Here is a 23,243-nt window from a genome sequence, read left to right as displayed (position 1 = left end):
AGCAAACAATCAAGCTCCGAGCGGGATGCGTATCTTATAGCATTGAGGAGTTTTAGTTAATATGTAATACATGCTCTGATTGGGTAGCTTCTAAGCCATCCGCCAATAGCGTCCCATGTATTAAATCAACAGGGCAAACAAACTGAGGAAGCTGTAGCATAAATTAAAAGACCCATTGTCCGCAGAAATCCGCGAACCAGCGAAAAATCCGTGATATATATTTAGATGTGCTTACATTTAAAATCAACGATAGAGTGAAGCTGCGAAAGTTGAAGCGCGATATAGTGAGGGATTACTGTACAGTGATTTCTTAATGGCATATAACATTTTAAGTAGTGTATTATTGCCAGAGGTTCATTTTGCACAATACAATAATTTACCACATAGAGTTTACACAGATTCCACTGATCAATTGTTTTTCACTTTGGCTTTTCATGATAATCCTCTTGTTCCCTTAATTCCTCAGACTTGTAGTCTGTGGTTGATTGGCATTTTCTTTTTCTGGAACAGACCCCAGTTAATAATTTTGAGCAACATTATGAACTTTTTGCAAGCTAACATTCTGAAGTGCCTTAAACTGTCTTCACAGTCTGTTCTTACTCATTTGTAAAAGAGTACAAAAATTATTTTTTGAAAGTAAAGTTTCTCACGAATAAACTTTCATTACTGCAGCCATAGCTATATTTTAAAATACTGTAATACACTTCCATTTTCAAACCCAGATGGGAACATTCTGGTATATTTTCAAAAAAGTAAACTTTAAACACTTGTAAAAAAAAAATGTATATATACAGAGTGGCCATGTGTGGATGTTGATTCTCTGCAGTGTTTAGCAAAACCCTCGTCAGCAAATAAAACCTCCGTGTTGGGATTCTTCCAAATTGTTGCTTCTGAATTGGCATAGACCTGTATAGCATGTTCTTGTTTGCATGGCAGGTGGTATTAAAGTATATTAAACTGCTATTTAAAGCAGGGCGCGCAAGGCCACTAATGAACCATTATTCTGATACTTGCCAATATTTGACGTTTTGTGGGCTAAGGCAAAAACACCGCTGTGATGGAGGGTAGAACTCTTGCTTTGGTAACTGTGTTTGCTTATTCTATCTCTGATATGCTCTTACTTTATGCACATAGCAGAGCATTTTGGGATATGCATCTGATAAGTTATGCAAATACTATAGTTGGAATTATGGGTAATTTTTAATTTGGAAGAATTCTTTAGCGAAATACCTCAGCATGCGGGTGTCTAGGGTGCATCATAAGAGCATTATTGCTGTCTCTGAGCAAGACAATGTTAGATTTTAGTCATGAGGCTTTGGACTGGAGTTCAGTGTTGGACACCACTGCTGAAGAAACAGTGTTGATTTGGTCAATATCCAGTTCAGGGCTTCAGTAAATGTGTAAATACTTTGCTGCAAGAGTCTGTAAAAACTGAAAAGCACACCCAGCCTTTGTTTACCGTGTAAACGTTTTTGGTTAGAATGAAATTTACATTCAAGTATGAATATTACATGTTTTTATGCTGTTACAGCATATGGAGTAAATGCTAATGAAATTTCATACCTGGTGTGCATTGGCTCCAGCTTTGAAATTACCATATTTGAATCTCTTATGTTTTAGCACATGTAAGTATTTTATTATATATACTGGTAGTTAATAGTCATTTACCCTACCATTGCAAAAAATGTTGATTTTAAAATTAGATTGGCTAGTTTAAGAATTTGATTTTCTTTTTTCAAAACTTTGTATTGAAGTTAGAGGCGATTTTACATTATTGTACATTATATGGGCTTTGCATAAAAGATAATGTGAATGATGGTGAATTATTTGATAGTTTTGACAGTTTTGACAGTTGCATCTTTGATTAATCCTGTTTTTTTGGGGGTTTTCTTAACCCCGTTCCTCCTTTTCAGGTTTTGGCTGAAGGGCAAAGCTGACAGTCTACTTGAAGATATAGTTTTCAAGAGTTTTTAAATCACAGTTTACTTTTAAGTTAAATTTGTTGTCACGTGTACAGTGTAAAGTGAATCAAATTGAATCCAGAACAGCGAGTGATTAAGGTTTAAACTGATACAAAGCCAAAATAACAGAAGGTACGTAGTTTGTTTAGGAGCATGAATAAATTTAACAGATCATAGATAATTAGATAAAATGTCAAACTCATTTCACACGATCTCCATTTTTCCTTTGAGTGTGTCCCTCATTCGATGCAGTATTGAAAGTATGCTTTACGGTTAAATGGCTGTATCTCTATGATTTGTCTGCAGGTTATGCAGATAACTAAGAAACGATTATACATATTAAAAAAAATAAATTCTGTTAATATTAAGGCAAATGTACGATCTGTTCACAGCTGGAATTTGTTAGTAATTAAGTAGTTGACTGAAGTGAAAACTTGCATTTTGATACCTCTGTAAATGGTTTACTTTATGCATATACTTCCAGTACCATAGTAGTGTTCAGCTTACCAAAATAGTTTTGGCCAACTATGGTTGGAAAAGTCGGTTCTGCCTTGATAATGAGGAGATAAATTCTCAGGAGTACCATTTCAGCTATTTAGTGTGTAGTAATTAAGTTGTACAATTCATAGTTTGAGTTCATATTTTTATTTAAACTTTTTTTTGATGAAACAAATACTGTTTCCTTTCAACAAGACAAAACACAATTTTTTTCAGAACTATTCTGAAACATTGAGCATGGATGCCTTTTGCCATAAATACAGACATCAAGTGTATCCATGCTTTACCTCTTAAATTCTACTTTGAAATTGATATTTTCTAGGCCTATGATGCTTTAATATCCTGGTTAAGTGAATTGTTTAATTCTCTTGGACCATACTTTGGTCATTCTGGATTGTGTTGCATAAGAGATGCACATACAGTCAGATTGTAGTTGGGTTGATGAGCCATTCTGATGGAAGAAGAAAAAAAATACAGGCTTCTGCTCTTAATGTCAAGTCTGAGCTTTCCAACACACCCAGGACCAAAATTGTCAAATTTAATTGTTCATTAATGGGTGGATACAATGCATTGAAATGCCAGAAATGCTCCAGTATATTGAACATTGAAGACTTTTGAAATGCTTAGGTGGTACAGTTTGTCTGTTGTGAAGTTTTCAGTGACTGTTAAAAATTTGTATATTCCTAGTTTAAAATGATGCAATCAGTGTCTGGTGGCACCAGAGGTGCTATACAAATATAGGGTGGTCCAGATCTAATTATGCAACTCTTAATGCAATGCAGGAAAACAATACAATTTTGGGTGATTGGCACTACCAGTCTGGTCAACCATTTCGTTGATTTGGGAGATCATCTTCCTATGCACTGCAGGCGGTCCAAATTCCTCCAACATCCTGTGTTGCACATTCTTATAGCGTAATATAAATTGCATAATTAGATCTGTACCACCCTATACTTTCTTATACACTTTATCCTGTTGACATTTGTAGGATTTTAGGGTCTTTAGAATTACAGAATCACTAGCAGCAAAAATTATCACATTTTACAATCCTGAGCCAATTGTACTATTACAAGACATTTGAAAATTTCAGTACCAACAAAGATTAAAGTGATTTCAACAGTTTTAGATCTGAAAGGGGAAGTACCTAAATCGAGTACAACCACCTTACTTGGTACACAAGAGTACACATTTTCATAATTGATAATCAACCCTGTATAATAGCCTTTGAACCAGAAAAGAGGCACCCTTCTTAACAACCGAGTAAGTAATGGAAGATTAATTTTCTCAGAAAAGGTTTTAATTATGCATTATATATGTAAACGTTGTTTTTAAGTGTCAAGTGAAAATGCATCGCATTTTTTATTTAAAGTGCTGATAAGCAGTTGATAAAGGTTTGCTTTGGACAAGGTGCATATTGCTGTAATATGCATTAAAACAATGTGCTGACCCACCAGGATTGCAATTAGGGTATGGTTTTTTCTTCGTTTTACTGATAAAAATTGGCAACTTGAACACTGCAATATGCTGGCACATCCAGGTTTGTAATTTTAATAATGGACACTAACACATTGAGACTGGAAAATAAAAGCTTCAAATAAAAACAGTAGTTTGTTGGACCAAAAACCTTCAGGTGCAGAGGGCCTTATGACTGAACATGAAGTACCAAGTCTGTCGTTGAACTGCTGGTGCCTCTTGTTGGAATTTTATTGTACATTGAAAGAATGAGGCGATTAAAAACATTGATTGCAACAATTTAAAATAAAGGAATTCATTAATAATAACAAATCTGAATGAGCGAAGTGCAGAAAGTTGCTTGAGCAGCAGTTGATTTTGATTTAAACTGTTGTAACAATTTTGTGGCATGCTAGGACTGAACTTGAAAGTGAGCCCCTGCTCTAGTATATGGTGTGTCATTGTTATTTACTACTAGTAGCTCTTATTAATCTCTTAAACCTGCATTGTCCCTCTGGTCAGTAAACCCACAAATCAATCAAAAGTAATAATGTTATTTTGATATGCCCAAAGTTGTCGTCTTTGAAGTAAATCATAAGTTTCCATGTTGTCTGCTTTTCATTAGTAAAATATGTGATTTATACCTATATATGCACATCACAGCTGAGAGAATGTACTTTTATCAAAGATCCCACCTATCCTGAGCTACATATATACTGAAAGGATCATTACCATTGCATAGGTGAGGTTTGTACCATCCCTGTGATGGTTGTTGTCAATTAATGGCCATTTATTAATGTCACAGCTGTGCACAAAATCCTTTAGATCAATTTGGTGCATGAGACTTGGCAGTGTGCATTGTTGCGCATTAAGCTTCTATAAGACTGCAGCAGTGAGAACATGGGGATTGTTTAGCATGGAATAAGAGTTCAGTTTTGTACCAAAGGAAAAAAAAATACATTTGTTTGAAGTCCTAGAAAGGTACAGAATGCTAGTGATATGGAATATGAAAAGCTTATCCTATTCTGATCAGTTTTGACTGTTTTTGGTAAGGACTTGTTGCTGTGCTTGACCCATAAACATTTCTTTGTTTGATCGTGACAAATAGTAGAACACGTTTTTAAAAGAAAAAATAAAGAAAAGGAAAAGAACTGGCAAATAGTGCAACCTCAAACCATTGTGGCTTGTACTTTTACAGCTCAAGCATCAATGGTTCAATTACCATACCTGGATGCAATCTGCTGCATGTTCTCCCCATGTTGGTTTCCTGAGCAATGCTTGAAGTGGGCTGGTGTTCACTGGTGTGCTCTTCCAAGTTCATCTTAGAGCAGAGGTCCTCAATCACAGTCCTGGAGGGCCGCAGTGGCTGCAGGTTTTTGTTCAAACCCAGTTACTTAATTAGAAAGCAATTCTTGCCAATAATTTAATTTCATGGATTGTTAGTGCTTTAACTCTGCTATGTCAGGTCATTCTCATGTCTTTTGTCATGTGCATCTTATTGCTAATAAGGAGCAATTACAAACCAGGAATACAGATGTTTAAGACTAAAATAAGCAATAAGGGTTCAAAATCTTAACGAGCGAGACAAATAAAGTGAAGCAGAAAAATGTTACTTGAGCAATAAGTGCTTCTTATTAAGCAATTGGGTTTAAGCAAAAACCTGTCACCACTGCGGCACCACTGCACCACTTAGAGTACTGGCAATGTTACACTGTCCCTGCGCTGCTCAGACTTTCACAGGGACAACAAATTCTGCCCTGCTCTTTAGTCAAATGCTAGTGTATCATAGTATTGGGAGCATCTATCATCAGGGATTCCACCCTGAAGAATATTCAGTGATCATCAGGGAATCCCGTTTGGAGAATTGTGAGTTAATCGAGGACAATGATAGGAGCAGTGGAGCCTGCTTAATCAACATTTGATGAGCCTCTTGAGCTATCAGTGACCCTTTATATACAAGAGAGATTTGTGATGATGCATAGTTTAAGAAAATCTTTGGGGCATAAGAGGTTAAAAAAATTATACTAAGGTGGAATGGTGTTGAAGTGAGCAAAGGCACCAGTTGTAAATGCAGTATAGGTGGCATGCATATGATATTATGTAAGTGAATAAATGTTCTCATCTGTTCTAGTTCATTAATCATGCTGGTTTATTTTTTTTTTCTTGTGCACATGAATAACTAGGTTAAATAAACTGTATAGTTACAGAAATTCAGATTGTGTACTCCATGTTGTGTGTTTTAAACCAGTTCAGTTCATAGTGCTGATTTAAGGCAGGAGCCTAGCTGCTATACATATCTAAATAATTGACATATCTGGGCAATTTAAATGTCACTTTACTGTGATACAGTGACCGTCACCTTGCAGACCACTTGGCTCATTCTTGTTGATCACAGGTGGTCCATGGACCAAAGTAATTAGTTGGGGTTGTTAGCCAGCTAAATTAACCCATTCATATGCCATGAGAGAAATATGCCATCACACTCTGTACGTAGGTAAGTGATGCTTTGTGCTGGAAAGCCACTTTAGTTTTTGCTGCCTGTCGCACACAATCAAAAGCAGGCCTGGCACTACTGTGAAAGCTTTTTAAGCCTTCCTATATACACTGGAAATATTTTATCATGCATTTCGGTCTCTAGTCAGCACTTGGTAGACGGGCCTGTTTAATAGGTGTAAGCATTGTGCTAGTTGTGTTTCGTATCTGCAGCAGGTTTTGCTGTAGCCAGTTGCACAGCAAAAGCAGTTCAGGTTAGCTTATTGTGTGTATGGTACAATTTAAGTCTTATTTGCATGTCTTCTCAGAACAGTTGACTTTAATACAATACTGTTGTATGTAATGTGGGAGAGTACTTAAAGTACAGCATTGAATGGAATTGGATTTGCAAAATCTCATTTTACTATTATAATAATTGTAGTACATGTGTTATTACTAATTTTGTAGTTTTGGAGGCTTTTTTCCTTTTGCTTTTATTTCAAATGTTCGATGTGTGTGTTTAAGTAGACTCTTGCTACATTCTAAGGTATACATTGACTGTGTTTTGTAGTATTCAGGTAAAACATGCTATTGTGTTGACAAATTGGACATAGTTTTTGTATGCTACTAATATCTGCATCAGTTTTTCTGTGAATCCCCATGTCTTCACAACATATCTAACTGGATACGTTTGACTATAGTACCATCAACTTCATCGGTCAATCTTAATTTGTGTAGTGGCATGTTATTGTGATACAGCTCTCAGTTCTTCAAGCTGCTAAAAAGCTAGGTATGAGTTTATTTGCTGTGGCTAGCTAAGTTTTTCTTGGTGAAAAAAGAACATTGGCAAATTTTTTTTTCTGCTTTTTAATCTCGTACTTTACAAATTCTGCTTCTGTCTATACAGTATAAGTTCCAGTTACAATTTTATATTGGTGAATTAATGTAAAAGGCAATGAATGCTAAAGTTTGGCTTAGTGTAGAGTAGTAATTTTTTTTTCCTCCTCCAAACTGCCCACCCAACACATGTCACAAGAATTACCTCTCATACTCTTGCTATGCCCCACTTAAAACATAGCATTATACGACACCGAAAAGGGATACATATGCACGTCATGCACTCTTGCTGGCATCCCTTGTACCTCTGACTTTCTCTTGCTATGGTGTGTGAAATGGTGGGGGCATGGGTATTGTACTATTGCTCTCTCAAGTCATTGCATCTCTTCATATATAAATCTCGCCCAGGTAACTAAAATTTGCATAAAAAATGAACTGTTCTAACTGATTGTACTGGACACAAGCAAGAGGTTTATGTCTACTCTTGTAACTCTCTGCATAGGTACATTGTGTTTCTAGAGCTGTTTATATTAGTAAATGCTGAACATATTAAATGGCTATAGGCAAAACCATGTTTGCTGTAGTTTGGGGACAATGTAAAGGATATTCAACTATAATGTAGGGTTAGGTACCTTTCTAAAATAAATGGCAACTTTTTAATCATACATTGTGCCTTTTTGTTACACAACTTCAGCTTCATAAATAACTTGCGGCATAATATTTGTCAGTGGTGCTTACATTACTCAAGCTGTCCTGATACTAAACATTTGAACAAGTCATAACATACTAGACAAGAAGTGTGCCTCATTGAGCACCACCCTAAGTTTGAATGGAAAATGTGCATGGCAGCTTTTTTACTCCTAAAAAAAAAAGTAATTGGAAAAAATTGCTTCTAAATATAATTTGGCTAATTCATGGTAGAACCGAAGCAGACAATTGCAGGTTTTAGGATGAGTTAGCAAGCCACTTCTGACAAAAACCTCTCAATTTAGCTTAGCTTTGTTATGGCTATGTGTAATCTGATTATTAATTTGCTTTGAGTTCTAGTTATAAAATATCAGTAGAGGGGTTAATATGTTAATACTGGCTGTTTTACTATTTCTATAACAAAGTGCATTTCTTTTCTGAAAATACTGATAATTAATGGAGCCTACTAATTCTTAGAGAATAATATTGTTACAAAGTAATAAGCCATTGGTTGGAGTAAAAGTGCCCACAGGGGTTGAAGCAGAGCAAACTTAAATCTATTTGAGTTGTAGTTATAAATCTGAAATATGGCACTAGTACAACGAGTCCTATTTTGTTAAATGAATTTTGGAATAAATAAATTGATGATGAATGAAAAGTCACTAATAGTCATGGTGCCATTTGCACATTTTTGAAAGAATTCACTAGCTGGGTGTTTATGTGCGCCCATCAATAAGTATTTTATTCCGACTTTGCTTTTAAGATCTTAAAGCACATCTAACAAGGATAGATTGGACTTATCTGGGGTCTTTATAATGCAATCCATCATGTGGAAGTGATATGTGCATACAGTGAACCCTCGTTTATCATGGTTAATCCGTTCCAGACTCTACCGTGATAAATGAATTTTCGCGAAGTAGGATTCTTTATTTATAAATCGAATATTTTTGCAGTTCAAGTATAGAAAACCTGTTTACGACCTCCTGAATACGTTTTTTAACATTATTAGATCCCTCTCGACATAAAATAACACCCTTTAGTCATGATCACACTCGTATTACCCAATATATTAGACAAAATAAGAGCAAATAAGACATATTAGACGTTACAAATATCATATTACTAGGCACACTCGCCTTTTAAGGCGACTGACTTTTATCCTCAATTTTTGTGCGCTCCATGTGTACATCAGGCATGTAAGTGTAGGAAATGAGAACATCAAAGTGCCCATTCATAACATCTCCCGAAAACGAAACTTTTTTTATCCCCTCAAGTGCCTGTCCAAAGTCGTACAATGTCAGCCCGAATCTGTACCGCTAAAGACGGAGTTTCATGCACTAAATAAGCTATAGATGAGAATAAGCAAGTACCATCTGCCCTGATATTTACTACGCGGTGAGACATTTGTACTCCATCAACATTAATTATTTCCAGAGACATAATTTGGTCTATTTTTCCAGTGCATCGCGCACAAAAGCAAGGGAACGATGAGAGCACCAGAACTCTGCTCACATCGCGCCGCTTCGTACCTCAGGCTGCAGGTAGTAAGTCTGTAATACGCGGAATACCGCTACGCTTTGCACTCACTGGACGGAAGGACAATCCCAAACGCTTTTATATAGTAGATTATTGTACTTTACATTTAATTGCACACAACCACTAACCAATGAAGGCACGACCTCAGGAGGAGAGTCTTCTGAGGTGGTGCAGTATCTTCAGCAGGTGCGTTGTCGTCTTCCGCTGAAGGAGTACTAGGAGTAGGCAGTGGGTGTCTGGCTGCGCGACTGAAGAACATCTTGATAGGCAGTTGCTGGCGCTGTCTTTTCATATGCGTGAGGAGGCTTTTGTAGGGTATTGCCATCTTTAATCATATCCAAGAGTTTCACCTTCTCCTGGATAGTAAGCATCTTCCTCCGGCGCTTAGTTTTATTGTCAGAAGGCTTAGAAAAAGCAGCACGTTTAGGAGCCTTCGTAGGGCTTAGATAAAAGTTCTCAGAAAGCGAATGCGTAGTGACATAAGCGTGTATGAGAAAAAAATCGCGATAGAGTGAAGCCGCGAAAGTCGAAGCGTGAAATAGCGAGGGATCACTGTAACAGGGGTCTTGTCGGTCCTTTGATATAGAAAATTGCATTGCTCAGGTCTTATCCATGAAATGGCAGGAATGGTTTATTCATGTCAGTGTTGGGAGAGACATACAGACATTCTGGTCTGCTGATTTTTGAAGGTAAATGGTTCTTTGCAGAATATTAATTTGAATGTGACATTCCAGGTACTCCTAGCATGGAGTTTGCATGTTTTCTCCGCATGGGTTTCTCCAGGTTTTGTGGTTTCCTCCCCAAGTCCAAAGACATGCAGGTTAGGTGGATTGGTGATTGCAAAATTGCCCTTGTGTGTGTATTTTCGTGTTGTGTTCATTAATGGACTAATGCCCCATCCAGAGCTGCTTGTTGCCTTGCATCCTATGCTTGCTGGGATGGGCTGCAGCCTCCCCAAGACCTTTCTCTGGATAATTGGGTTTGCAAGATAAAATTGATATCTGTGGACTGCATATTTAATTCTTTCTTATATCTCAAAGGGCACTAAAATTTAGTAGTTTACTGACATTTGATTAGCTGCTTGTTTAAATCAATCCTCTTATCCATTTCCCTTTATTGGGTTAACATAGTCATAGTATTCACTGATTCAATGGTTGCCTGAATTCTTGAAAAAGTTTGTTCAAATCACCCTTCCAAAGAATCCTGTTGGCCATTTTCCTTTGTAGTTTATATATTGATCACTCTGTAACTGTTTGTTTAATATACACTACCATTTATAGCTGTCAAAAATCCTTAATTATGGTCATTGCTATGTTGACTCTGTCTTTCCAGACCATATGCAAATATAACCTCTTGCCTGGGTGGGCAGTGTAACTGGCTATACCCAAACAGATTTCACAATGCTGCAGCTGCTGTGGAGTAGGTATTTATAGAGGAAGAGCTTTTTAGCCAAGAATCTGGGACATGAAGCAAGGGACTTGTTTGTTCCAAGACGTGCTTCTGGAGGCATTAACACTCGACTCAGTTTTATTTCAGATGGCCAGGCTGTGAAAGAATGATGAGAATGCTAGGCAGACACATTATAATAAGACCAAACCATTTCCAAGTATCTTTCCTCAGAAAGGAGACATCCTTTTTGAATTGGGATATTTGCTTCGTTCTTCTTTGTATAGCTAGGAAGGTTATCAACAGTACTCCAGGACTCTCTAGATCACAGATGAACCATGGATGATTGAAAATTAGAAAAATAATTTTTTTGAAAGGGCTGTGGGGTCTGCACACTGTTATGTGAGCCTTCAGGGAAAGATGCCTATAATTGTTTCCTTTCAACTGTCTGTTTAATTTAACACTTAATTTTAACTTTGGATGTTGTTCAAATGACAGATTTGACATGTCCACTCACACAAGACTAGTTTAACCTGGGGTTGCTTTATATGAAGTTTTTGTACAAGGTAAAAGTTTCTGTAATTTTTATTGATACATCAATATGTACTTCATGAAAAGCTGCTGACATGGTCAATTTTTTGTTTCTTAAAGTCTACAGAGGTCATCTAGTAGTAATTACTTAACTCCATCTGATGTAAAACAAATCACTTCCAAATACAACAAAGTTTTAAGGCTAAAAGCAAGCTGATGTATATTTTTGCACTCCAGAAATTCAGGAAACTGACATGGGTTGTTTAGTGAATTCATGTTTAGGTTTGTTCCTTTTTTATTTGACAAACCAGACTGCCAATTTGTGGCTGTGTTGAGAAATTTAGAAAAACACACACACACACACACAATCAGTTCTTTAAAATGTTTATAGTGGGCAGACTGCCTTTAAATATGAATCTTAAAAGTAAAAATCAATTACAGTAGACTCCCGTGAAGTCGCGGTTCAGGGTTCGTGGACTCGGTCGTTTGTGGATTTTCCCTTAGAACCTAACTATTAATTGTTAGCGGAAAGCGCAAATATCCTCTGCAATTTTTTATGGCTTTTTTCGTGACAATATTGTGCTGTAGAGAGAACAGGAAGCAACCGTTGAGGGAAACGCGGTTTAGGATGGTGAAAGTAGCCAATCCGATAGTGTTATTCTTTTCTCCTTGCTGCTGATTGACTGCTACCCTGTGAAACATCTCCAGGTGAGTGGGTATACCACCACTGAGGGAAATGCGGTTTGGTATGTTGAAAGTAGCCAGTCCGAGAGCGTTATTCATTTCTCCTTGCTGCTGATTGAATGCTGCCCTGTGACGCGTCTCCAGGTGAGTGTCCTCGTGTTTTTCCTTTTGTTGTTCTTAAACACACAAGATGTCACCAAAATGCCCTGAACCTTCTAAGGCTTCTGGCACAGCCTGAGCACCAGAAGAATTTTAAAACACTCCAGGAGAAGGCTGAACTACTGGATTTGCTCCAGGAACTAAAGTTATGCTGCAGTAGCGCGCCACTGTGGCATTAATGAAAGCACTGTACGCTACATAAAGAACAAGAAGCAGCGATCTGGAGTACCGCATCTGTAGGTTTTTTCTGTGATGGTGCCCAAAAGGTAACGACTGTAAGGAATAAAAATATTGTCAGGATGGAATCTGCCGTGGCATTGTGGATCACCGACTGCAGGAAGAACATCTCCTTGGACAGTAACATCATCCGTGAGAAAGCACGGAAATTGTACCAGCAGTTTGCTACAGGAGACAATGTAGCAACTTCCCATCACAGTGTTTCTGAAACCTATAAAGAAAAGCCTGCATGAAATCCCACCAAAAGAAGATGCATCCAAAGATACGACGACTCCTGAAGCGCCTGAAGAAGAGGCGCCACCTGAGGAGTTTTAAATCTTCTACATCATACTGCACAGCTACTTCATGATCATCATCAATATCATTCATCATTGGTGACTACCCGTACATTTTACTGTATTTTACTAAATTGTCCCTATTGTGTGCTTTGTGTGTGTGTGTGCCCGGGGTTTGTTTCCTGCCTTGCACCCTGTGTCGGCTGAGATTGGCTCCAGCAGACCCCCGTGACCCTGTAGTTAGGATATAGCGGGTTGGATAATGGATGGGTGGATGGAAATTATGTATTTACTCTACTTATAACAAAGTAAATGCGCTTGCATGAATTACAGTACGTATAGCGGTAACATCGATATTTTACATTCTAGCATCGCGGGAGACAGTATACGGGTTGACCTTTACATTCTGTTTTTAGGTAATGTATTAAGGTGATTTTTTTAGGTAATATATTAATGTATTAAGCTGAGTTTGCTTTGGGGACATACTCTATTTAGGGTTGAAACTATAAAAATAGGCATTTAAAAGGCATTTTTTAACTACATTCAAAAGTCGCACTTTTTCACAATTCGCAGATGCTCTAGGAATGTAACCCTCACGAATTTTGGGCGTGTACTGTATACACAAAGGGATTTTAAACCCTGGTTCAGAATAACTTGAGCATTACAAAAATCTGCTGTAGAAGAATGTCATCTCTGTAAATCTGACAAGGACAGTCCAGCAGAAAAAAGTAGAACACCTTTCTCTTATGATGCCAAAGTTCTGTTTTACATTTTCTTGTGGTCTTTCAGGAATGTTGTTTTGATTTTGACAAGAGTTCATGGTAATCTCAAAGCAGAATGTGTTCATTGAAAAACTAATAGTTTTTCTCAAATGTTCTTACACATTCAGAAAAGCAGAGGGGCATAAGGAGAACATAGAAGGTCCACACAGACAATCAGATGCTGGATTTGAACCCAGTATGCTACAGCAGTAAAGTGGCAATACTAATCAGTTTAAACTGTGTCTTTTAAGCTAAGAATGTGTTACCATTTTAACTAAATATCTCCAATGTCTTGAGTTAACATTCACATGTGTACAGCCTTGTTTGTTGATTGCTCAACTCTCTTAAAACTGTAAAAAAAATGTAATCCTAGCAGGAAAAAAACAGTAGGGTATGGTTAATTTACTTGTCCTATTTTTCATTCCTCAAAAGACGCAATATTTCTTGCATTACATGTTTTTGGCCAAAGCATGACTGGAAATCTCTACATGCAAAAGCAAAGAAATATTTAGAGTTAAAGTAACAGAAACAAGTTATTTAAATACTGGATGATAACTTTTATCTACTCAAACATCATATACCATTTTATAAACTGCTTTAAATATGAGAGAGAATAAATTGTAACATTAAAAAATGCCAGAAATATTAAAGTGAAGCTTTTATTAAACTGGTATTTTGAATCCCTCACTCAACACACTTTCTCTCCCCTGGAGTTTGAAATGTCCCCCTTTGTTTTAAATTTAAGAAGGTACCACACCTCAGTTTCAAAAATCAAGAGGCCTGAGTTGCTTCGAAAGCTTGCATATTGTAATCTTTTTTTAAGTTAGCCAATAAAAGGTGTCATTTTACTTGACTAAACCTTACAGTGTACACTTTCTCTTCATGTAAACATAGAGGTGAAAAACCTATATGGGATGAAGTACCAGCAACAGCTTGCCCAGTTTACCTTACCAAGAAAGACTTCTACTCCTGTGATGTGCTGGTGTATAAAAAATCTTGCAACCAGTCGTTAATAAATTGTTTGGCTCCAATAATGTATAACTTTTAAATTTGTGTTATATATGTACAGAGTGCAGTGGATCACCGTTGTTTATTAAAGTCGACTTGTTTAAATAGTTTTGCTTTGCATCCCCCAGTTCCATTTTTCTCGGTATACAATGTTGTTCAACAGTTTGTAAAACCCTTGTGCTTCTTGTTGACTTTCCAAATGAGAAGATGTTAACATACCCTGTAAACCTACTTAAACAATGTGTTTTAATGTATTGTTTAATTGCTGAATTTAACATATTTGGAAAAAGAAATTAAAAAATTGTATGTGCAAAAGTTTTGGCATCCAACCCATTATTCCACAAGTGTGTGTTTATTGGGTTGTTAGTTATTTCACTTGTTAGGCCATAATCTAAGACAGATAAAGTTTATTTCACAGCTTAACATATTCTACCATCAAAACAAAGTGAGTTTTTCAAGTCCAACTTATTACTGGACATTCTTGGTTTTATTTGAGCTGGATGCATTATGTATTGTTTATGCATTTTATATTAACCAAATATTTTGTTTTCCTCCTCTTTCTCCTCAGTATGAAGTGAAACAGAATTGATACTTTTTTTACCAGCTGAAACTGCTGCTTCAAGTTCAGATCACGTAGAGAACCTAAAAAGAAAACAATCAAGTTGCAACAACTCCCTAAAAGCAAGTAAAGAAAACCCGCAACCAAAGAATCAAGACAGCCAAGACAAGCTGAAGACACAACGCTTGATCTGAAACAAGAAGTTTGTGCCTACTCAACAGCTTCTCAAGAGCACTTCCCAACGCTGCTTCTAGTCCCTACTTCATTCTCAGTGCAGCAGGATATTAACCTTTGCTAGCTAAAATAGAAATCCTTTGTCTGTCTCTCTTTCTCTGTCAATCTTTTTGCCTTGCTATTCTTTTGTTTTCTTTTGAACAGTGTTACCTCTGTACAGAAATCCCTGCATAATAAAGACAGGACACACGCCAGTTTTGGAACAAGGTGGGTAGATTATTTTTTTGTCACAGGTAATCTGAAGATATTTTAGCAAGAAAATAAAATTTCCATGGTCGTATATTGTGGCTCAGTTAATTAAAATTTAGGACTTAAATTTAATTTGTGAAAAAATGGGGATTCCCTAAGTGTAAAAACTTTGGGGGGTGATTGTAATCTTGAGGGGATTTCAGCATAGTGGTAATGGAGAATATCGTGTACTACTTGATTTATTTTGCTATGTGCACCTACAAAATTTATTTTGACATTTTCTCTCCAGTATCTGACAAGTACCTATTAAAAGCACTATTAGAAAGAAAATTCAGGATATTTATATTTAAACAAATTTTTATAACAGTTTTTGTCATAACATGCATTTAAAGCATTTTGGCAGAGACACTTTTAAGTTAAAAAGCAAGATGTATTTTTGCATCAGTAGCTGGTTAAAAAAACTAAAGAAAAATATTTAACAGATAAGTCAAATGAACTCCAATTTCAAATGTCACAAACTCTTGGTGCTTTATTTTTCCAAGTCTCTCACTTTAACATTTGTCCCAATTTTATGTTTTCCTGTGTGAAATTAAACTTACTTTTGCATTAATCCATTATTTCAGAACTCCAGTAAAACCGCCTTTGTTGTGCTGTTTTAAAGGTGTTTTAACTGTGAGATCAGCAATTTGCTATTGCTTATGCTTGTATTCTAATCCAGAATTTCAAAACTGGACTGATGTTACCTGTAGTCAGCTACTGGTAGCAGAGAGATTACAACTCATTCAGATGTGACATATGTGATTTCACTAGGTTCTTCACATTTTAGCTGTTACACTAATGAACATTACTTGGTCTTTCTAATAATCTCTCAAATTTAGTGTTTGCAGAATCTTATTCATCAATGACAATTATGCATTTCTGTTAATGCAGCACAGGTCATAATAGGGAGCTCTGCATAGTGCTTTGAAGCATTGAAACAATAAATATATTTTATCTTGGTATTAAGAAATGGAGCAGCTTGTTTCATCCGTGGTATAGCAAGCCAAAGTTAGGGAGATAGCAGCTACTTTTGAAACTTGCCTTAAATTTTTACTTGCCAAAACTGTTGTTGCCGCTCACATAATGTAGTTTTTTCTCCCACATCCTAAAGACAGGATAACTGTGCATGTCATGTGTGTGTAACTGTGGATGCAGGTGACCTGTGACCCTGAACTTTATGGAAAGCCTCAGTTCCTTTTAATGGGACTGTGTATGCACCATATTAAATATAGATTAATCTCATCATCATTTCATCTCCCTCATTCAATTGTGTGACACTACAGCTCACATCATTCAACTCTCAAAGTACACGCTCACCAATTTGCTTTTGTGCTTACTACATCAAGGGGTAAAAGTGGCGGGAATTAAAGACTTTATACGTGTTGTGGCTTTTTTTTTCCCCTTAATTTTAAGCATGCTTTCCACACTTATGCACTGAAATTTCTCTGCCTCAAACTTTAAGCATTTCCAGGCATGACTTCTGCTTGCAGACATCAGTGTAGTACAGACTTTCATTTTGTACTACCGATATTGTAAAAATTACATAGTGCACCATTAATTTATTGGCATCAAATTGGTTTTGAAACATCAGTTTTTGTAAAATCTCTAATAAACATCTTTAGCAGAGCAGAGGGAGCAAAATACTGATATAACTAGATAGTTTCAAGTACTTCCGAGTCAAAATGGTTCCACCTGAGAAAATTAAATTTGGTATCATTATGCTTCAGTACTTTCAGATATGTGCTCATTCACTAATTTTTTTACTTGGTGTATTGTAATATACTTTTCAAAATACAGTAATCCCTCCTCGATCGCGGGGGTTGCGTTCCAGACCCCTCTGCGATAGGTGAATATCCGCGAAGTAGAAACCATATGTTTGTATGGTTATTTTTATATATTTTAAGCCCTTATAAACTCTCCCACACTGTTTATAAATATTCCCCGCAGAGTTATACAGCATAATTGCTTTGTATTCTCTTAATATTAGGTAAGATTCATTGAAATTATGTATATAAACACACTGTTTATATACAGTAAAACCTAACTATTTTAAAGATATAGAGTGTCTCCAATATCACATATGTTACAGCCATTACGATAGACCGGCCACCAGCAATAAATACGTACAATGCAAGAAAAATAGTATACAGTAAATGTGTGTACAGTGACACTAAACGTACGTACATGTACTGTAAGTAGAAAATTAATTATGGTTACTCACCAACAATGACACAATGACTTATTCGATAACAATGAGTTTAATTTTACTGCACAACAAAGGAGAGCGTTACAGCCCTTTGAGGAGCCACTTCAGGCGATTGTGTAGCACTGCCGTTGTTCTTCTTCTGGTAGTCTTCAATCCAAATCCCTAAAGCAGATTCCATCCAGACTACTGCCTTATTACATCCACTTACAACTCGTTTTGCACCCTGGCTAAAAGGACACTGCGGCCGTAGATCTTATATTCCTTTCCTACTTTTTAAATAAAAAGAATCATAGCCTTCAACAAATCAAAAACGTTTACTTTTTCGGCAATCGTTGACATCTTCTGTTTGTGCTTGGGCACGGCCCCTGAAGCAGTAGCAGATCGTTTTGGAGCCATAATGAAGGGCTTGACTATGCACAAAGATAAACACAAAAGAGCACAACTCTTTACATAGCGAAACACGTTGATGCTGAATGAGCGAGACGAGACTTCCTGGTTAACACTGCATTCAGCAGGCAGGAACTTAACTGCGTGCTCTGATTGGTTAGCTTCTCAGTCATCCGCCAATAGCGTCCCTTGTATGAAATCAACTGAGGAAGCATGTACAGGAAGTAAAAAGACACATTGTCCGCAGAACCCGCGAAGCAGCGAAAAATCCGCGTTATATATTTAGTTATGCTTTCACATAAAATCCGCGATAGAGTGAAGCCGCGAAAGTCGAAGCATGATATAGCGAGGGATTACTGTATAAAAATTGGTTATTAAGTTATTAGGGAATTAATGGACTGTTTCACAAATAAACTTATTTTTAGTTTGTTCATGTGTTGTAAACCAGCTTTTGCCTTGGTTAAGAAGGTATTAAGTTCTTCTGATTCGCTTTTGAAATTTTCAGAGCAGCAAATACCATGGGTTTGATATCTTTCGACTTGTATTAAATAGGTGAGAAGCAAGTTGAAAACATTTTTTAGCATCCTAGTGAAAACTTGATCTGTTATGCTGCAGTTGAAATAACAGATGGCATCTTCAAAAATTAGAAATACAAAATCAAAAAATTGAATACATATAATGCCTTTTGAGTTAAGTGTGTTTTTATATTAACAGCCTTGCGATCAGAGTGTTTTAACAGCACTCTCCACCTGCCCCGTTAGCCTAGCCGAATGTTATATGACTGGCTTTAACAATATTTGTATTTTATCCTTGGAAATGTGATTTCCATGTACTTGAGACACCCTGGCCATATTCCAGCGATGCTGATTCCGTAACATTCTACCAGTTGGCTATACACTAAAGGAAGAACTGACATTTGGCTTTATTAAAGAGAGTTTTAGCGACTCAGTAATGCTGAACTACTCCATTGTATCAGATGCATAAATAAACATTCTTATCATAATTTAATAGCTCACTACAATGTACATTGGTACATACACCTATGCTCTGCAGGTGTTGGTTGAATTTTTTATAAAAAAAAAAATGCACATCTCTTTGTACATATGTTTCGTACCTTTTTTCTTTGTTTGCTACAGAGCTTTCCTTGAGCTATTATCATTTATACCTCTTTGTTTTGTGATTGGCATATAGCCTCTGTCCTTTGATATGTTCAGTCATGGCATTCATTTTATTTCACCATTGTGAAGTACTTATTCTTTTTTCTCCATGGGGAAAAAATGCACCCATGGAACATATTGTGGGGGGAAAAATATACTTGAAAGTATGCTCAACATCAGTGATTACGGACAGGTTAATTCTTTATTTGTAACATGAGATGGTAACCTCCATAAGTTGTTGCCTGGAAAGAAGCATTCAAAATGGACAAAAACAGTAGGTGCATTTCTTCCATAGCAGTTTTATTTCATTGGGTTGTAAGGTTTTAAAATCAAAAACAGTGTGTTTGTTTTGAAAATTGTAATTTAATTTTGTCTCTTTCAGTATCTTGATTGTTTTCATGTAGATATGATCTATATTTAAGTAGAAAACTGTTTCAGAACAAAAGATTTGTTACTTATATTTTTTTTTATTTGTTGTGTTTTACCTGTAAGCCTCATTTTATCTAAATTTGTGTGGCATTTATACCTCTGCTTGAGGTAACCTGTGTGGCAAAAGACACTTAGGGAATTGACATGACCTAGTGTTTTTTCTTGGGTCCTGGAATTACTACATTCCTAAGCCCATGCTGTCCTTTAGAATGACCTATATATATCAATGGCGGAGTCGAGGCTGTATATTAACGGTACGTTCTCTATCCTTCAAACTTCAGGAACTCCTATCTCTCTGCACTAAAATGTGTAGGGGTCTCAATTGTTCATTGTGCTAAAAAAATTCCAGTTTGTGAGCTAGTTCATACTGTGCTGCTTCTGCCCATGTTAATTTCTTGCAAATTTATGAAGGTGTATGCCAATAATGTGCTATTTCAAAAGAATCAGTCCTACCACCTTGAATAAAACATGCCCGCTAAACTCTTGTCTTGCTTTTAAGAAAGCAGAAACAAACTCTGTGGGTATACCTGTATAATTCAATTTAAAACACTGCTTTTGCAGACTGTGATTGTCCCCTTTTTAAATCGATTATTCATACTAAAAGTCTTCAGGGGTTTTAAGCATGTTTTGAAACCAGTTAAGTTGGTTTGCATTGACACTTCCTTATGAAACTACGTATTTTTTGGTGTCTTATTACCAGACTGTTGTCCAAAGTTAGTCTTTTTAAAGCACTCCTAATGTCCAGTCCCCTCCAGAAGTATTGGAACAGCAAGATCAATTCATTTGATTTTGCGATACGTTGAAGAAATTTGTGATGAAAAAAATCAAGAGATGAATATAAGAGATCAGAGTTTCATCTTTTACTCCCTGGTGTTTACAACTAGATATGTTAAACAATATAGAACATTACATATTTTTGATTTAACCACCCAGTTTTTCAAGTGATCAAAAGTATTGGCGTGTGACAAGCTGACTGGTTGTTCTTGTTATCCAAGTGTGACATATAAGATTGATTGTTTATTCGTTAAGTATCCCTGGATAATCTACTGTCAATTTAAGCTTTGGCTTTCACCTGTGACGACTCTATTTGTAATTAAGAACAGTAGACCAGTACAAAGACCAGAGTGCTACCAATAGGAGAAAGGCAAGTGGGAAAAATCAATCAGAGGTATTTTAAAAACGTTAGGCACAGCCAGTAGCACGATTTGGAGTGTCCTGAAAACGAAGGAAGCCACTGGTGTACTGAGCAACAGGCATCAAGCAGCTCATCCAAGGAAAACGGTAACAACTGATGAAGGACAAATGGTGAGAGCAGTAAAGAAAAACCTCAAAACAGTCTTAACATCCTGAACAACCTACAAAGAGCAGGGATGGAAATATTACAGTCCACAATTGGAAGGAGGCTTGGAGAACAACAATATAGAGGCCATACTCCGAGATACAAACCAATCATCAGCAGTAAAAATCAGAAAGCCAACTTGGAATTTGCAGAAAGGACGAGACACAAGTTTTATGGACTGATGAGACAAAGATTAACCTCCAGCAAAGTTTTTAGAAGTGAGCTAAACATACAAGCTCATCTGTGAAGCATGGTCCGTGGTGGTTGCGTCATGGCTTGGGCTTACATGGCTGCTTCTGGAACAGGCTCAGTCATTTTTATTGATGCTGAAAACTCATGACGGTAGTAGCAGAACTCTACAGAAACATATTGTCTGCCAATTTATGAATCCAAACTAATGAAGAGGAACTTTTGTTTTTCAGCAACACCATGATTTGAAACACACTGCCACCTCAACCAATGACTTATTGGGGGGGGAGAATGGAAGGTTTGGACTGGTCAAGTCAATCAGGAGATCTTAACCCATGTGAACATGCATTTTGCCTGCTGAAGAGAAAACTGAAGGAAGAAACACCACAAAACTGAAAACTAAAAGATGCTGTGATAAAAGCCCAGAAAGGCAGAACTAATGAAGAGGCAAGAAATCTGGTGTAGTCTGTGGGGTTGTAGGCTTGATGCAGTTATTGCGAGCAAGGGAGATGGAGCCAAATGTTAAACATTTTTTAACTCTAATTTAGTTGAAAACCTTCTGTTCCAAACTGGGTGGTTTAATACAAGATGTGCTTTGTTCTGTGTTGTTTAACATAACTAAATGTAAATACCAGAGAGCAAAACCTGAACCTCTGGCCTTTCTTCTCGTAATCATCTTTTGATTTCTCACACAAATATCTTCAGTACAGAGAAAACAAAATTAATTGGCTTTGTTGTTCCAATATTTTTTTCTTCTCTCTTTATTTAAAAATGTGAAACATGCTTGTCATTCTTTAACCTGATTAAAATTTTATTTTCTTTCTTTGATGTTTACATTGGTCTAGAAAACAATCTGGCGACACTAAATTCATTAACTGTCAGAAAAAGTTCTAATGGAATTCCTTTGTGGATGTCCCAGCATTTAGCTGCTCTCACTTCATTCATGCATGTATTTATTCAGATTGTTAATTTAAAGCTGGTCTGTTCCTTAGCATCGACTGACTCTGTCTGATATACTTTAAAAGATGGAGCATCTGTTACCCCACCCCACCTCCTCTGCTGTCCAGCATATTCCCCGATCATCCTCTGTGTCCTGTCCAAACACTTCTTCCAGTGGAGGTAAAAAACAGAAGAGGACTCCATTGTATCAGAGATCTGTAAGCAGTATGCCCATTACAACCTGTTTGACTGACCAGTTTGCACTTTTAACTGCATGTTGAAAATTGTTAACACACTTAGGTTGAGATCAAACTGGATTGAGAAGTAGTTTGAGCATGGTGTGGTAGTTATTACACAGTATGGAAAAGTGTGTTTTGAGCACAAAATGATGATTTGATCAGCATAGGTTTTTGTAATAAAAATGGTAGGGTTTAAACCCTTTTAATCTTCAAAGATTTGTCAACACTCACTGTTTTCAAAAGTAATGCATGTTACATCCATTTCTTAAGCTTATACAAAGGTAATTAGGACAGGTTTCTGTTATGTCTGAGCACAACATCCTTTTTAGTTTTGAGTAAAACTTGTTTTTTTCTATTTTTTAAGAATGTTTTTAAAATCTGTTCGATCCTAAGACAAACCTGTTCTTAATCATCACTGTATTTAAGGTTATTCTATTTGCTAGGTTGACCAGATGTGTTTTCATTCTAATTCTTCTGTTGCATAACCTGCAATTAGGTTTTGATTGCTTTTTATTTGGGTGGTTCTGCACACTACTGCCAGAAGTGCTCCATAGTCTCAAGTCTTTCTGTTGAGCTCAGGTGAAGTGAATGTGAGACTCGATAGAATGAAAGATGTCTCTCTCCCAGACAAATGTTACTGCTACATTGCTTCACAGATGCAAATTGTGATACCTAGCAAGTATTAGACATTTTAGTTAACATCTAGAATTGTGGTCAGTGAGCAACATGCATACTTTTTTTCCTTGTTGTTTATTAACATTTTGTACTTAAACAAGTTACTCTTTCAATCTTGTGCAACTAATTATGCATGCCTTCTGCATTCCGTAGTGTGTGGAAAATTGTTAGCAGCTAA

General features: G+C 36.6%; 1 protein-coding gene across 6 annotated transcripts in view; it reads left to right on the top strand.

The window, feature by feature from the left end:
- The window catches only part of csde1 (cold shock domain containing E1, RNA-binding), a 68,855-nt gene that overhangs the window by 10,927 nt on the left and 34,685 nt on the right, over window positions 1–23,243 (top strand). For 4 of the 6 annotated variants that reach the window (XM_039749402.1, XM_039749401.1, XM_039749400.1 and 1 more), the window contains exons 2-3: window positions 15,053–15,484; window positions 22,238–22,369. In XM_039749402.1, coding sequence (XP_039605336.1) covers window positions 22,238–22,369 — 132 coding nt within the window. In that variant the 5' untranslated portion in view covers window positions 15,053–15,484. Of the gene's footprint in view, window positions 1–15,052; window positions 15,485–22,204; window positions 22,370–23,243 lie in introns of all 6 variants that reach the window. The other 2 variants (XM_039749399.1, XM_039749404.1) reach the window with 2 other exon arrangements.

The sequence above is a fragment of the Polypterus senegalus genome, chromosome 3 (genome assembly GCF_016835505.1).
Source record: "Polypterus senegalus isolate Bchr_013 chromosome 3, ASM1683550v1, whole genome shotgun sequence".
Taxonomy (NCBI): Eukaryota; Metazoa; Chordata; class Cladistia; order Polypteriformes; family Polypteridae; genus Polypterus; species Polypterus senegalus.
This window is presented reverse-complemented; position numbering and strand designations above follow the sequence as displayed.